The 17431-nt window shown below is 41.2% G+C and overlaps 1 protein-coding gene across 2 annotated transcripts in view; it reads left to right on the plus strand.

Moving 5' to 3' along the window:
* The window catches only part of LOC134536122 (colorectal mutant cancer protein), a 159172-nt gene that overhangs the window by 123106 nt on the left and 18635 nt on the right, over positions 1–17431 (plus strand). For both annotated transcript variants that reach the window (XM_063375705.1, XM_063375706.1), the window contains exons 4-9: positions 6765–6878; positions 7928–8090; positions 11387–11526; positions 12084–12272; positions 14507–14674; positions 16069–16313. In XM_063375705.1, the coding sequence (XP_063231775.1) occupies positions 6765–6878; positions 7928–8090; positions 11387–11526; positions 12084–12272; positions 14507–14674; positions 16069–16313 (1019 nt within the window). The remainder of the gene's footprint in view (positions 1–6764; positions 6879–7927; positions 8091–11386; positions 11527–12083; positions 12273–14506; positions 14675–16068; positions 16314–17431) is intronic.

A 17431-nucleotide genomic window follows, 5' to 3' on the forward strand; every position in this document is an offset into this window, starting at 1 on the left:
TGCAATCACTCATGCCTTTAAGGAAAGGTTACTGAATTAAATTGTTTATATACACGGGTTGAATCCCCAATACTTTTTACGCTAGCCATGAGGTGAGGAATTTATTGTAAGATAGAGTACTATACCTTTTTTTAACGTCGAGTTTTCTATGAGCAATTTACCAATTAATCTAAGACGGCTAAGTAAAGGATAAATAATATTTTTGTAATTATGAATTTTGAGTAAACAATTTATTAACTTTTATATTTTTTTTGGATCGGTATCAATCTCTTTTATAAGGTGGCGTACAACTACGTATTTAAAACTGAGCACAGTAGCTCATGCATCACTTTACACTAAATTTGATTGTTTTCTTGCTCTCTACCTAAAATTAGTAGTTTGATGTTCATTATTATTTTGCATTGTTTTGCAAATGTGACTTCCAAGGTGGCATTAAGGTTTATTTTCGTGTATTTCTAAAGTCGAGCTAGGTCAAGCTAGTCACAGTGCAGCACTAAATTCAGGCGTTAAATCGCGAGAGGTCTTCTGAGCCAATGAGCCAAGACCTGGCCCTCTAGGTGAAAAATCCTATGACCATAGAGTGTTCCCTGGGTTACATCCCCAGCACTCACCCTTTGGACGACCTATGTTCAAATCCCCTCTTAGGCAGTGTGAACTTTTGTGCCCGCCATGGAAGATCCGACAGCGAGATTATAATTAATTTAAAATTAGCTTTTTTTTAGGATCATAATATATCATGTTACGATGTTACTTATAGTTTTTTTATTAAATTTTAGTGCAAGAATTATGATTAATTAAAATTACATAATAACTACAATATTATACCAGTCAATCTTTTATAATCTAATTTTTCTTTACATAATCAATTTTTCATCCAAATTCGTTGATCTTTCGGGTTTCGAACCCGAACTAACTCAGGGGTGAAATTCCCTCGTAGGTCTCTCTGCTTCAGCCTGATGGTCTGATCAACCGTCGGAGCTTGAACATATTGAGCCTATGTGAGTTAATAAATGTAGGTATCCGGGACCGAGGTGTACTTCGCTTTTAAGCAAGTATTAAATTCATATCTTTCGTCTGATCCATCGTCAGATTGTGCAGAGCTATGACTCAATGTCTTCGACTTCTTATGGACAGCGAAACAATTATGTACAGGGGTTATATTCCCAAATTTAGTTTGTAAGTTACGGGTTACCATACCCATTTACAGGGGTTACAGTCCCCATTAGTCACTGAGTGCTCAAGGACGCATTTCCCTTGTTTCGGCCTCAGTGCTTTTCGGCCTCCCTCATAGTGCCCATTTTGTGTTCCTACACGATATCCAAAATCTGAGATCAACGGGATGAATTCATTTCATTAATATAGCAAAGACATAAATAGTTGTAAGCATACAGGTACTTTAAGGTTAAGCTTTAAATTTAATATTTTTATTTATTAAATGATTTTAAGGATTTATGTTAAATAATTCAAACCAAGTTTAAATGGACCCTATTTAATTATAAACCTTGTGTTTGACTCATAAAGTGTTACAGTCAAAGGACATGGAATTAATTCTGCTTTATTACAAGCAGTGGGGCAACAGGCATCCTTTTTTTTGTTCAATAATAATAATAAAATCAAGCATATAAAAATAGGTATTCCCCCAGAAATTAAGCAGCTACGAGGTGACTAGTCTCATTTTAATATTTATCAGTCTTTAATCACCGAGAAGGGTGAAATACTTTCAACCCCCAACGAAAGGTCCACTTAATTAATTTGGGTATGTTTGAGCATCCCGTTTCTAGGCTAGCACAAGCTAGGTAATTTAAGATATTTTAATTTTTAATTTTTACATACCTTATTTCAGTCTTTAACAAGCTACTTGACGTAAATAGTTTTAATTTTTTTACTCAGAAATACCTCTCTGATATTTTTTGAATCTTCATGAATCTTGTTCCACGATTTCATATTTTTAATTTCTTATTACGTTCCTTTTTTTTAATATTCATAATTCGTAAAGTAAGCAAGAATAATGTTTGTAGTGTTTTTTTTTTACTGATGTTGCATTAATACTTTTACATGTTTAGTTCTTTATTTTCCTTGTCCGTAAATGTGATGTACAGTGACGTACATAGAGTCTGAGCACTGAAGCTGTCACATCTAGCCATTTTTCCTTTTTCTTTTGCATTCTACCCCAAAGTTGTATTTCTTTTACATCGTTATCGATGAGATGCTTTATTTAAGTAAGAGCTACGTGACTTCCAGACGGCAATCTGGTTTCTTTTATGTGTTTTACTAAAATAGGAGCTAGGTCAAGCTAGCCAACGAGCGGCGCAAAAGTTAGGGTCCTCTGAGCCAACGAGCCATGACCAGGTCCTCTGAGTGAAAAATCTCATGACCATTTTCGAGTGTTCTTTGGGTTACATTCCCACCACTCATCTTTGGACGGCCTATGTTCAAACCCCCTCTCAGGCAGTGCGAAGCCTATCAGCAGTCATGGAAGATCTAACCGCTCTATTATAATTTATCCCCTTTTTGATTTATAATTGTTGGTTTATTGCATTTTACATTTCTTTAAATAATTTAAATTTGAGTGCGAAGAGTCGTTAATTTATCGTTTTGTTTCCAGAATAGTTTAAAATAATAAATATTAGTTAATAATAATAAACATCAGAGTGGTATGCACTGAAATTTCTTAATTTATCGAATATTTAAAATTTTTAAATTCATTAATCTCTACGGATTGTTGATCTTTTGGGGTTTTCATCCCCACATATTTAAAATTCCGCCAAGGGAAATCCACCCTTAGGTCCTGTGTCACTCTGGGACTGAGGCTCTGTTTCGCCTTCGAGCAAGCAGCAAATTCGACTGTCTTCTCCATCGCCTGACTGTACAGGGCTGAGTCCCAATGCCTTCGGCTTCTTATGGAAAGACTATTGTACAGGGGTTTACATTCCCACTTTCATTATTTTCAGGGGTACACAAATCCCCATCTTTCATAACTGGCACCCGACGGACCAAGTTCCGGTTCCGGCCCAGTGTTTTCGGCCCGCCTCACAGCGCCCAGGTTTAGAGTATTTGTCACGTGACACCATTCCCAACATCTGAGATCAACTTTCCTCATGACATCATTCACCGTTAAGGGTAATTTAATTAATTATAAAACACCTTCGATTTGATCAACATAATTTTTTGTAAGTAGTAGGATACAGGCGAACCTGGTACTAGTTCTACTGAGCAGTGTAAGCGTTTATTTTATTTTCCCTATATGCTCCGCATTCAAGCGGGGGAGTATGTGCCGTTAATTAGTAAATTCGACACGATATATTTTAAATTTTTATTATGATTTTAAATTTGGTGTGGAAATTTTATTTGCTCTACTAGAATGTGATTTTAATTTGTTAGTCTGGTGTACTCCTCTGAGTTAAACTTTGTCTCAGTGCTCTGAAGCCCCTTTCCCATCGGCGTATCGGATATTTTGCTGGCCTAATCCCTGACTGGCAGACAGCTTACCATTTCCCCCACCTTCAGTCACGCCTCAAGCCTGTAATATCATTTCTCTTCGTGACCCTAACTGCATAGACAAGCCTGTAGCTTGCAGGCGACCAGTTCGCAGAGACGAGCTGAGATTGGCTTTTTTCATCACGTGTTAGTGTTATGTTCGCTCCTCTGCAGCCACGACGGGACGTAGATTCCCATCAGCGTTGCATTTTACCCTCACCTCCCCCCCTTCTCAGTTCCAAGTAAGACCAATGACCGGTCGTAACCCCCTGGGCAACAGTGACCGTTCTCAAGGTCTTCTCGCAAAAGCGAGTGTGCCAAAACTGATCACAAGCGCTACCTAGCGACCAAGTCGCGAACTTCTCCGCTAACCTACCCTCTAGGGCGCCAGAGAGCAGCACCTGTTTTCCCTTGAGTTATATGGACGCCAGGCGCGAGTCGATTGTTTTCAACTCAGACCCCTCCGACAGAGTTCTCTACTGTCGCCCAGTGATGCCAACTTCAAGACTCCTGCTAAAGTTTTTTTCTCGCCCGCATTCGGGCAAGTTCGGAATCTTTCGGCGGCCCAGACCTCCCTCCACCTGTAGGAGCCGGCGGGCACTTTTAATTACGAGACGCGGTTTGCCGCGACACAGATCTACTCGCGTCGCGTCTGCAGACAGATCTCCATCGAGTATCGGCGAATCGGCAAGACTTCATCCGACCGCTAACGACTATGTAGTCGCTGTGTATAAGGGATGCTTTCCCTCAAGTCAATCCTAGTAGATTAGTCTGTCTGCATAGTTTAATTATTTGCCTTCAAAATTTTTTTTTCTTTTAATTGTTATTATGAAGAAATCATCCGCGTCCTGCCGCGCAATTCGCGAGCTCCAGATCCTGGCTGACTCCACGACTGCAGCGTGCTGGGCAACTCCCCTGTTTTGGTGAGTGATAATTCGCGACCCCCCCCCCCCCCTCTTTTTTTCCTTTAAATTTTTTTTTGGGCATTTTCTGCCCCATAGACTGCCTGTATACAAGTTCTAATCAGGTTTGATTTGGACTGTTGCAGACAGGGTCGATGACAGGGAGAGACTGATTGCTACCATCTCCTGCCCCCCCCCCCCCCCCCCTTTTCCTGTTCCGTGGGTCACATTCGAAGAAACGTTTCTACTACCCGACGTGATCGTTTGAAGACCTCGGGTGGTAATGTAAATTCAACATTTCCCCCTTACCTAGCTACGAACTATCTTAAGCGGATGACCAACCCACCAGCGACCAGTGTTTTTCTCAAGAAAATGTAAAACGAATAGAACTAATTATCAATGTAATCATCGGATCCATCCAACTTTGGGTGTGAAACTCATAATGCAAATGTTTATATTTCAAACTAAGAATGTAAATTGGTTTAAGTAAGCGCGGGCCGGCCCATTTTCGTTTTTCTTTTTGTTAATCTTTGAAAATTGTTAAAACCTTTTGTATGTAAAATAATGGAAACAAGATAATTCATCAGGGCAAATAAAACAGGGAAACTATAGATCAAGTTAATCGTGTAGTTTTTATTTATTGATTTTAACGATCCCCCAACTTCCTCCTTGCTTGTTACAGGAAGTTCCTAAATTTTGTTTGTTCCCCACCTCGTGTCGCCTCTGGTAAATCAATTTATTTAACTTATTTTTTTTATCCAGCATGTTTCCAAGGCTCTTTTTTAATTAATTCCAAATAATTCTATTTTGAGGCACGAGGGGTGTTACATTATTTATGAAGCAAAGTAAGTATTAATTCTAACGCGCATGCATAAGTACACGCATCCATTTTCTATTTATTTTCGTGACTTTCCATGCGCTTACTTGTAATTATGTTATTGCGTTTAGTATTTGGCTTGAAAAAAAAAGTGTATTTTCATGTTGATGGTATGGTAATAAATTGAATGACGCGTTTGCTTCATTGCGTCACAAAATTACTGGTGTTCTTTTTGCTGATTTTAGAAAGAAACACAACCATTCGCGAAACACAGACGATACTACAGTTTTTTTAGCACTAAGTATCAAAATCTTTTCGCGAAAACTACACGCCTCAAGATTTTGTTGTCACTTATCAATGGTTTTCTGTTCAGGTGACAAAAAATATGTTCGGGTGCCCGCATTTTGTTATTTATTGTAGCTATCACTTTTCAGGGCAAGAGATGGGGACTATGTTTCAACAGTTTTTGGGCCATAAAATATCCTTTTGTTCAATTTTATCTTTTTAATTGTACTTCATTAAAGCATAGTTTATAATTTTATGAAATTTCTGAAGTTAATGGTGGATGACTGTGATAAATAGTTTCCCTTGTAAATTAATTGGCGTTTAGAATTTTTTTTTTAATGATTGCTACTGTAATAATACTATCAATAATATACAACGTTGAGAATATCTAAATATGTGATCTCAGCCTTAACGAATGAAAATATCTGATATTTAACGATAAACAAATTGATGAGACAGTAAAAAGAGCGCGTGTAACTCAGTACAAGTGATAGAAGAGAAACTTGTTTGGCAATTCAAACCTCGACTCGTAAGTATATCGTAAGAAGTAAAACGGCAGAGAGAGCGATAGAAGACAATTTTCTGAATAAATATTACTCACTGTAGAAATACTCATACCGTAAAGAAAAACTGTGCGTTTTACTGTTTCTTCAAACAATTCTGTCATTTGCAACTCGCCAAACATCTTAACGAAATATGAAATTCATAACAGGTAGCGCTATATATGCAGTAAGTGCAGGCACTGTCTCAACAGCGCTCTCTGCGCTGCTGGTTGGAAAAAAAAAAAAGGAGAAAACGCGAGTGCGCTGGCAGTAAAAATAAAATTCAAGGCACTCACAACTGACTGTATAGGATACCTATATCTATTGTTCCGAGACGAACGCATGCGCATACTTTCTGTCTTATTCTTTTGTTCATATATATCTCTCCGTTCTATTTTTTTTTTGGGGTCGGGGACGAATCATCGCGCAAAGAGGAGAACGAAAACGAGCCCAGCAACGTATATATAGGATAGTGCTCTTTTTATATATATATTTTTACCAAGCATCAGAAATGCTTCACGTGAACGTTGCACTAAAATTCTGCCTTGAAACTTACCTCTCATCGCGCGAGAGAAGTTTCACTTCTAAAAAAAAAAAGTTGAAAGCAATACGACGTACCATCTCTTCCATTTCGAAATAAAGGTACCTACGTGGTGTGTGGAGTGACGTGTTGTGCCAAGTGTGAGCGGCTGACGCAAGGAGCAGTCCCGCTGACCCGCGGGTGTGCCCTCGCTGTTGCAGCTCCACCTGGCGGCCCTCGCGTCCTTGAAGGGCGAGATCCTGGACCTCTCCAGCCGCCTGCACTCGGTGACGCAGGAGCGCGACCTGCTGGACAAGTCCCTCAACAAGATACAGGTATAGCGCACACTCGTGTCAAGGCCGTTCTTCGTGCCGTATCTCACGTCCTTAACTTGCATCCTTGTAGCGTTTAAAGAATTGTTATCGCTATGTTATATTTTTTAAAAAAATTGCGTGCGCGTGTATTTAAACACACATATTTTTATACTTTTTTTGGTGTTAATTCAATTTAATATTTTGGAGACTAATAGTCTAATATATACGTGTGTATACCTCGGACACACAATAGCCACTTTTTGGCAAAATGCACTTTTAACCATAAACTTCTTTCTAGTGACATCAGGGAGCAGTTACCTACTCAGTACACGGTACACGGCTATACAACTCTGAGGCCAAGCTACTTGTGGAGTCTATATCGTCAAACCTCGACTGCAGGTTTATCATGACGAGCAAGCTTCCGAAAGGCCGGTTCGCGTGATTGAAGTTGTAGCTGGGAAACTTGTTCCTCGCAGTGTGGAAGCAATGCTGTCTTGCAGGGGCGCGACAACAGGGGGGGGAGGGTATTTCCCCCCCCCCCCCTTCTGAAACCTTGAAGTGGGGGCATATGGGAGTAAAGAAAGTGCTGTGTAATCAAATTTTTGATAATAAAAATGCTTAAATAGCACCATTTTCCACCTTGAAATAAGAATTTTCCCGGGGGAGGACCCCTGGACACCCCCCCCCCCCCGCTTCAATAGGGGGGGGATCGATGATTCTTTATAAAAAGGTATATTGCCCCCCCCCCCTTTTTGGAAATTTAGTTGTTGCGCCCCTGTCATGTGATATGATAAATGAGATACCGAAGGTATAATATCAAAAATAATCTTAAATACGGATAATCTTAAACATTTATAAATAGGAATATTCCCAGCAACGAACGACCCAAAAAAAAAAAATATCAAGGTAGCCAAACGTTTTCTTTCAAAAAGTTAACGACTTTTAGGTTGTTAGGTTGCCGAAAAATACCTCGCAATACACTGATTTCTGAAGAATTGATTTGCGATTGTTTATCTGCTATCCTTGGCGGGAGCGCGGCAGGAGGACACCGGGGCTGTCGCGTGTTGCAGCTGGAGAGAATCCGCGACGCGGTGGACGCGGAGGAGAAGCTCGACGGCCAGGCGCAGCGCTACGAGGAGCGGCTGACGGAGCTGCACTCCGTCATCGCCGAGCTCAGCCGCAAGATCGACCGCCAGCGCACGCTCGTCATACGCGAGGAGGAGGACGTGTCCGGTGAGACGCCCCCCCCCCACCCCCCTTACCCTTCCCAAAAGCCCACTAGCGATAAGGACATACAATGCCACTTCAAAATAGTGCCTTTGAATATATATACTGTATAGAAGTCGCCAGCCCAGGTTAAAAATTTCTAATACGGTTTTGAGGTAGTTGGTTAATTCACCGCCCGCAATCGCCACCATCTCCAGGGCATCGACTTGTGGTGGTCCCTAGCGGACAAGTGTCGAACTCTTCAAACACCCCTTCCTCCTCTTTTGAACGACCTTGAGCTGCAGTGAATGATGAATGGGGGGGTGCGGGGAATGACAGCGGGCGACAGTGCTGCGCTCTAACGTGTAAATAACAACTAAGACGATACAGGGCGTTACGGCAGCGCACTGCAGCGGTGAAGTTCCCAAGCTGCTCATCATACGCTTCTGAAAAAACGTAGAGTAAATCCTATCCGCTCGCGACTTCTATACAGTATATATATTCAAAGATAGTGCGAAGCACACAGGTGAATGGTCGGCCCCCTCGGGTTCTCTGCCTGTCGTGTTAGTACTGACCCTCATGTCTGATGGCATAGCTCGCCTGCCAGGCCTCACCTACAATGCCAGCTGCGTTCTGAAAGGCATGAGATTTTGAATTACAGCCTAAATAAATTAACTAAATAATTTTCTTTCTTAGTAATTTAAGTGGGCTGGCTGGCAGCCCGGCGGGAAACGACTGAAGTCGCCCCCGAAACAACCAGTGCCACCAAAATCAATGCGGACAGCAATGTCCAAGCCCCCAATTCCCCGCATGGTAGACTCTTTTCTACTCTGTCCAACTCTTCATCCAGATCCATCCTTCTGATTCCTGTAATCAACCTGTTTGTCAATAATGCGTGAAATTTTGTATCCCGCATATTAGTGCCCAGGGTTTTCCCTGTGTCTATGCAGGTTTTACCTGGGCCCAACTTATCTAGTTTATAGTCTAGAATAGTCAGTGAGGGGAGTTAGTCATGGCGCCAATCGCTGCCATGGCTGGCCAATCCCTCTCCTAGCACATGATGCATGCACCCTCTCCTGCATGGCTTAAACCCTGCATGATTAGAGTTTATAGGCTTCGGCCTGAGACACACTTAGAGTCTTTCCCTAACCCAGACCCCTCCCAAGTACACATAGTTTTAATTTAGGTTAGGAAAAAAAATCTTCCCAAAAGCGATGGAAAAATGCCAGCATCATAAATTAAGTTTTAAATAAAAAGAAAACATGAACATAATGATTTACATAAAGTAGTAATTTTACAGGCATTATTAGGTTAGAATTTATGGAATGTTGTACAAACGGAGCGGTGTACTGAGTGTAATTGCAAAACTATTATACTTTGGAAACATTTTTTTGACGATGTTGAATTATCTTGGTAGCAATGAAATAAGCATCGCTGCCATGTGCTCGTGTGTATGTTTTTTTTTTTTTTTTTTCAATTTAAACTTGATTTTCATCACTCATACTTTGCAGCCGTGCAGTTTTTAAATTTTGAAACAATTGTAACAGTGTTTTGGTAGGTTTGTATTGGAATATGAATAATCTTAAACGTTTATAAATAATATTCCCAGCAACAAATGACTTAAAAAAAAAAAAAATCAAGGTAGCCAACATTTTCTTTCAAAAAGTTAAATACTTTTAGGTTGTTAGGTTGCCGTAAAATACCTCTCAATTCACTGATTTTGAAAGAAAATAAGAACATTAGTTATAGAATTGATTTGCGATTCTTTATCTTCCTTCTTTTGTGGGTAAGCGTCCCTGTCTGTGAGCTTGAGGCCGTGTTTATGAACCTCGCAAGGAATGCAACAAAGTAAAAACACAACTGACGCAGGATAATCATAGTCATTCTTAAAGCACGCAAGTCATTATACATCACAAAACCTAAAACATTTATTTATTTATTTCTCTTCATTAGACCCATAAATGTGTTTTTAATTAATGCTATGGGACTCATCAAAGTATAAGTTGAATGTTAAGAATACAAAAACTACAGACATGAAAGTAAAGAAAAGAAGTATTACAGGTAGCAACTACAGAAATGAATTTTTTAACTTTCAAGAAACCAAAGATATAGGTAAGAAAACTAATGTTTCAGAATAACTAGAATTGATAGTGTTTAATTATCATCACTAGTACTAGTGTGATATGCATATATAAGTATAGAGAAGATTTTTTTTTCGGTGAGGTGGGGAATGAAAATTTTGAGTTTATCTTCTGAACCATCTCTTTCAAAATTTCATACATTTGAACAAGAAACTTTCATAATTTAATCTTACCAAACAAATATTATTTAACTTATTATTTTCATATTGTTGTGATTGTACTTGGATTCACTTTATGCACATAGTAATCTGACTTAAATAGGAGAAAACATACCACAGAACAAGAAACTCAAAAGCATAACCTAGTAAAATAATAAAAAAAAATTGGTGCTAATGAAAAAATGTCATCAGCCAGTTGGTGTCTATTAACTAACTATTGTTTAAAGGGCTTATTTGTATGATTCAGTTGTAATACAAAATAAGTTTATAATTTTTTTTCAGTAACAAGTATGTGTGATTTGCGTGCATGCAAGTAGCCAAAATTAAATACGTTGAATGAAGTGGTAGTGTCATGAAATTTTTATTTAAAATTTTAAATTTGATGCCAGCTTTTTAAAAAAATTTTATAGTGACTTGTTAAAAAAAAAAATAATATTTTGTTAAGTCATAGAGTAATGAGCATGATTGCACCACAAATAATCTTTGTTTCTGTTAATTGCATCAAAAAATTTTCTCAGGGAGAATATCCTGGACGTCCACCTTACTTGTGGTTACATATTAGTAGAGACATGCAAAATTTGCGGGTTCGATGGCCTTCAGTATAGACTGCACATACCCCTGTACACTCGGTCAAATAACGCAAGTTCATTTGCCTGCCGACTTGTAAGTCGTCCCAGCTGGTTTGTTTGTGATTCAATCCTTCTTTGGTTGAGGGTTTATAACTGGTTGAGATTCGTCCAGATGAACAGTAAGCCAATAGCAAAATTATCTAAGAGGTATATGTGTTTGAATTATAGCCTATCACCGAATGGATCCGCGAATTTTGCAGGTCTTTACATATTAGCATCTTGCCAACAGTTCTGTTGGGGTGCAGATGGGTATTTCCAAAAATTTCCTCTTCTGTCATTATCCCTGAAAAGATTTGTTTGCGTATGTCATTCATTGGCAGGAATTGAGGATCATGTATTATTCAGTTGATAGTTTCTTCTGTTAACGAGCGTTGTGGTGACTTGCGAACCGGCAGAAACTGAGGACCAGGACATCAGCCGAGACGCGGAGGGCTCCACCACTCACCTGGCCGACGACTCGGAGCTCCAAGACGTCGACAGGACCATCGGAGACGCGGAATCCAGCACCGACGATAATGACAACCCCGTGCCGGAGGTAAACCCCCTCGTAGCGCGCGTGACTCATTCCGCCGTTTTTTTTTTTTTTCCAGGTGTGTCAATTCCCTGGCTTCACAGAAACAAATTATAGGTATCGCCGTTTGTGTGCAGCTTTTAACATGTATAACTTAATTCTTTGTATATCAGTCATATAATTAAAAAAAAATTGGGATTTCCCAAAATTATTCCAATTTGACATAAAAATTTGCCTTTAAGTTTCTAAAAATTTCTAATAAATACTTTAAATTTATAAATATTTTTGTAAACAATATATTATTTATTAAAAATAATGAGCAATACCACTAAACTATGGAAGCAAAAGAATTTAGTTTAGGATATCCCACTTAATAACCCTTAAAGTTGGCTGCATCGTGTCAAGCCAGGCTGTGGGGGGTCACAGTTTCGATTCCTCGGACCTGGCTTGGACCCAAGCAGCCCGAAAGTTGCACCTGAGCACTGATGTAAGTTAAACCGGTCTTGTGTTGACCGGTCGGGTGGGCTTCCGTCCCTCACGACCCGACCGTGGACGGGGTGATGACGGCCGTGGTCCGCCAGGCGGAGGAGCCGGGGCCGCTCGACAAGGAGACGGCGACCTCATGCCGCAGCCTGCAGGCGGCCGCGCTGGCGGAGGAGCTGGCGCAGCAGCGCGCGGACAACCAGGCCCTGCGCGACCAGCTGGCGCGCCAGGAGCAGGAGCTCACGGAGGCGCGGCTGCGCGGCGACCGCGAGCGCCAGCGTCGCAAGGTACCGCGCATCCCTCGTCGGTCCAGACACTATCACCGAGTGTATTGTGCTCACGCTAGCGTCAGCGTCGCAAAGTACCGCGCGTCCCTCGTCGGTAGACACTATCACCGAGTGTGTTGTGCTCGCGCGAGCGTCAGCGTCGCAAGGTACCGCGCGTCCCTCGTCGGTCCAGACACTATCACAGAGTGTGTTGTGCTAGCTCGGGGTGTCTGTAGGGTCTCGAAAGTCATAAGCACCACATAAAAGTGAAAAGTCATGAAATTAATCTTATATCTTTAAACGAGCAATTCTTGTATGTATATAATCTAAATCTCTGAAACGGCTCCAATGATTTTCGTGAAATTTAGTATGCAGGGGGTTTCGGGGGCGATAAATCGATCTACCTAGGATTCATTTTTACAAAATGTCGTTTTATCCGTGTTTTCAACTATCAAATTTATTGATAATCATGCCATTTTTTTTAATTGTTGTTTAAGTGTTGTTAAGCAAATGAGTGTTTGTTTGGTTTGAGGTTAGACCAAGAAAATCAATTGTTTACTTACGCAAGGTACCGCGCACCTCTGCCCATCCAGACACTATCACCGAGTGTGTGTTGTGCTCGCGCGGGGTGTCTGTAGGGTCTCGGAAGTCATGAGCGTCACATAAAAGTAACAAAAGTCACAAAATAAATACTATCTGTACTAGAAGTCCCTAAACTTATAATATCCTGCTGCTACCACTTGCTAACTGTTTACTGATGCTTCTCTTAGTTGATAGTTGTACATTAAGTAAAATTATTTGGAGACAGTCCACTTAAGTAATGAGAAGATTATCTCTGGAATGGTTTTAGTGTTCTAATATAAAAAAAAAATTTGTGTAACCCTGCGAATAGGAGTTCTATTTTGTATTTTCTTTCATTTTGATTTTTGTACGTAATATTACCCTGTAAGGTGTAAGGAGTAAAAAAAATTTTATTTTAAGGTTTTAAAGTCCTGAAAATTGTTCACTAGATATTCCCTGTCACCTGTTACACTCTGTTCATTCAATATGAGATGGGATATTTTTTTTTTGTTTGATAGTTGCTGCAAGGAAAATTTAGACTTTGACAGCAGAATAGGTTTAGGTAACAAACAAAAAAAAACATAAATCATGTTTAACCAGACTACTCTTATCATTTATCAGTCATTATTTTTTTAATTTCATAGGAATATTTAACAGTCAAAAACAAATGTTCCTTATGCACCTGTCAAAAAAAGACTTCCCTTATCTTGAACAGTATGTATTTGTTTCGGAACAAATGTATAAGGCCTCAAGTATATGATTTTTAATAAAAAATATTTTACTTTACATAATAAACTGGAATAATATATAATTATTAAAATTGTATACCATTAATCTTATTTTATACTGAAATTTTTACTACATTATCTGTAATCATAAGTGATTGACAGCCATCAATTGTTTTCCTTTACAATTCAAAAGGCCTTGGCTTCATTGACAAATTTAACAAAACATTAATGATTATGAGCCAGAAATCAAGTTCATACATTTTAATTTTAGAAACTGTCACCTGAAATTATTATTAAAGGACATATTATAACGATTTTAAAAGTTTTTTTTTTGTATAGATATATTATATATATATTTTTTCAATTTAGGGGTATTTGGCTAATTGAATTTTTATGAAATCAACTTTTGTAAGAGATTCCACCCATAAAAACCAATGATCGAACATGTTCACGTTGTGATTTACACTACCGTATTTAAATTTAAATCACTGACACATTGGTTATTTATTTTATTTTGAAGCTGTGTAGAGTAATTCTTACCACTTTTGTAAAAGCTAACTGTTCTTAAATTGCAGCAGACCAAAAAATTTTTTTGATATTACCAAAATGGCACTTGGGTTGGGAACTCCAGGATTGACTCCACAGTCTTCTAAATACTCGGGCGCATGTCAACCTGTTGATTGACTGGTCAATTGAGAGCCGTGTTAAGTGGGCTGCCGATGATCATTTCTTCTTCGGCTGAGAGTTCCTCATTGGCTCATAGTCCTCCACATGAACTTTGGCCGATTGTTTGAGAATGCCAATTAGAAACAAGTTTTCAGCCTATCCTGAAATTTAATTGCGAGTTTTTCCGGGCCAATTCTGCTTCTGCCGTTTCCAGTCATTTTCTTGTTGCCGTCTTGCCGTCGTGAGCTTGTCTTCTCGCCGGAGGGAGAACTGGTGCTGGCACGGCCACATGTGTCGCAGGCACGCGAGCTGGAGGGGGGGAAGCCCAAGCTGCCTGCCTCGCCTCCCCCGCTCTCCAGTCTGGCGGTGGTGCCCCAGGACGACATGCCCGTGTGCAAGGTCGCAGAGAGGGTGATGCTGCGTCGCATGGACCGCCACATCACGGGTTCTCAGCTCGCCTCGCTCGGGGTGAGTCGCCCGGCCGGGTCATCTCCCTCTGTCCCTCCGTCATTCCTCCTTTATCTGCTCTTCCCACCTCCTCTTTGGTCTTTCGTGAGGCCCTCTTCCTGTGCACTTCGACCCCTATCATTTTCCCCAGGCAGCCTATCTTTTCCCGTTCACGTCACGTAACCATACCATCTCATTCAAGCCCTGTAGCTTCCAAGACTCAATTTCTGTTATTGCACGTACGTTTGATTATCACCTGTCGGAGCTTCTGGATTGTTAGCCAAAGGTTCCACTCGAATTTGAGCTGGGTGGACTTGTTAAATTCAGGGAAAATTTGCTTCCTGCATTCGGGACAAAGTGTTTTGTTGTCCCTTCACTGCCGTACTGCAGAAGGCGGTGGGCAACCATTGTAGAATAATCTACCCATAGTGATGGCTGGGGATCAAACCTGAGGAAGCTACACAATATAAATGTCACATATTAATTTTATTTTTTAACTCCTTTTGGGATAGTGGTTTGATATCACTTTTGGAGGAAATGATGATGGGCCGGAAAGTTTCGGCTTGCCATGTCGTACCATCTTCAGGAACATTTTTTTTATCTGCAGTTTGCAAGGTTGCAGGGGTATGGGGAAATATATTCCCTCTCCCCCTCTGAAATTCTAAAAAAAATCTAAAAATCTAAAGACTTTGAAAGCAAACAGCGGAAAGTGGATCCAGACACTCCCTCCCGGAAACAAAATGTGAAATTCTGCGTGAGAGCCTTCTGGCGGGCGGGGCCGAATCTCCGGAGCCAGGTTTGAGTTTCGAGATCGTAAATATAATATTCATGGGATATGCACACGTACGGCTTTGGCCTTTATCGTTTATTTGTTTTGTTTTTTTATGTTTTTTTTCTCTCGTGAATATTGAAAATTTGTACATTAAGTAGCAGCTTTGAAAATATATACTGTATAGAAGTCGCCAGCCCAGGTTAAAATTTCTAATACGGTTTCGAGGCAGTTGGTCAACTCACCGCCGCAAATCGCCACCATCTCTAGGGCATCGACTCGTGGCGGTCCCTAAGTGGACAAGTGTCGGAACTCTTCAGACACCCCTCCCCCCCTCCCGTTGAACGACCTTGAGCTGCAGTTAATGATGGATGGGGGGGGGGGGGGGTATGCGGGGGGAATGACAGCGGGAGACAGGTGCTGCGCTCTGACGTGCGAATGACAACCTAAGACGATACGGGGCGTCACCGCAGCGCACCGCAGCGGTGGAAGTTCCCGAGCTGCTCATCGTACGCTGCTGAAGAACGTAGAGTAAATCCCATCCGCTCGCGACTTCTGTACAGTATATATGTTCAAAGGTAGCAGTGAGGCGGGCCGACGGCGGAGCGGCGTGGTCTGGTCTGCAAGGGGGCCCGGTGGCGTGCAGGTGTGCCACACGCGGGTGGCGGAGAGCCTGGTGAGCGAGCTGCAGGAGGCGGACCGGCAGGAGCTGCGCGGCAGCGAGGCGGCGCGTCGCCAGTATGAGGCGGAGGCGGAGCGGCTGGCGGCGCGCCTAGAGCACGCCCGCGCCCAGAACACCGTGCTGGCGCTCACCCTGGAGGAGGCCAAGACCCAGGCGGACCGCCTCAGCCTGCTGGTGGGCAAGTACGAGTCCAACGCCACCGCGCTCAGGTGAGCAGCACGTCGGGCCATGCCCAGTGGAACCCTGTTGGTACATAACTCTCGTTAACACACAGTGTTTTCATAGTCCGTATAAAGTACATACGAGTGCTCAGGTGAACACGTCGGGCCCTGTCCCGCTTGCGACATGAGGGCTCTCTCCACAGCTGCCGTGTCCAGTGGAACCTCACTGATGAAAACCCTGTTAGTACATAACTCTCGTTAATGCAAAGTGTTTTCATAGTCCCTATAAAGTACATAGGAGTGCTCAGGTGAACACGTCAGGCCCTGTCCCACTTGCGACATGTGGGCTCTCTCTACAGCGGTCGTGTTCCGTGAAACCTCATTGATAAAAACCCTGTTAGTAATAACTGTCGTTAATACAAAGTGTTTTCACAGTCCCTATAAATTACATAGGAGTGCTCAGGTGAACACGTCAGGCCCTGTCCCGCTTGCGACATGTGGGCTCTCTCCACAGCTGTCGTGTTCAGTGGAACCTCATCGACGAAAATCGGTTGTCTGTAAAGTCAGTTTACGGACGATAGTTCAACGTGACGACGTCACAGCAAAACATTGATGAAATGATTGCATACTTTTTGTGAATAAAAATTGAATCATTTTTTATTGAATTATCACTATTTTGGTATGGATACAAAGAAGGAGTAAAATGAAATCTACAATTTAATTAGTCAATTTACTTTTGTTTTGCACTCATTAATTCAAATATGTTTATTACTTTAACGAAGAGATTATTTTAACTATAACTTTTATACATGTTTGCTATTTAACTTCTTCCAATCTGTGTTATTCTGTTAAGGATAGGACGATGATAGGAAAAGTAGGAAACGAATGGGAGTGTTTCAAGTTTAATGTGCCTCGAAAAAGTCATATCGATGGTGGTTCCAATCGAGTGGAAGATAGATAGATGCGGCGCAAGCGTACAATGAGCGTAATGGGACACAGCGTAATTGTACAATGTGCGTTACGGGACACTTTTTCGTGCGTGCATCCGGCCTTCATCGATTTATTGGACGTTGTCATGTCAAAAACACTGTTAGTACATAACTCTCATTAATACATAGTGTTTTCATAGTCCCTATAAGGTACATAGGAGTGCTGAGGTGAATATG

The sequence above is a fragment of the Bacillus rossius genome, chromosome 10 (genome assembly GCF_032445375.1).
Source record: "Bacillus rossius redtenbacheri isolate Brsri chromosome 10, Brsri_v3, whole genome shotgun sequence".
NCBI classification, from domain to species: Eukaryota; Metazoa; Arthropoda; class Insecta; order Phasmatodea; family Bacillidae; genus Bacillus; species Bacillus rossius.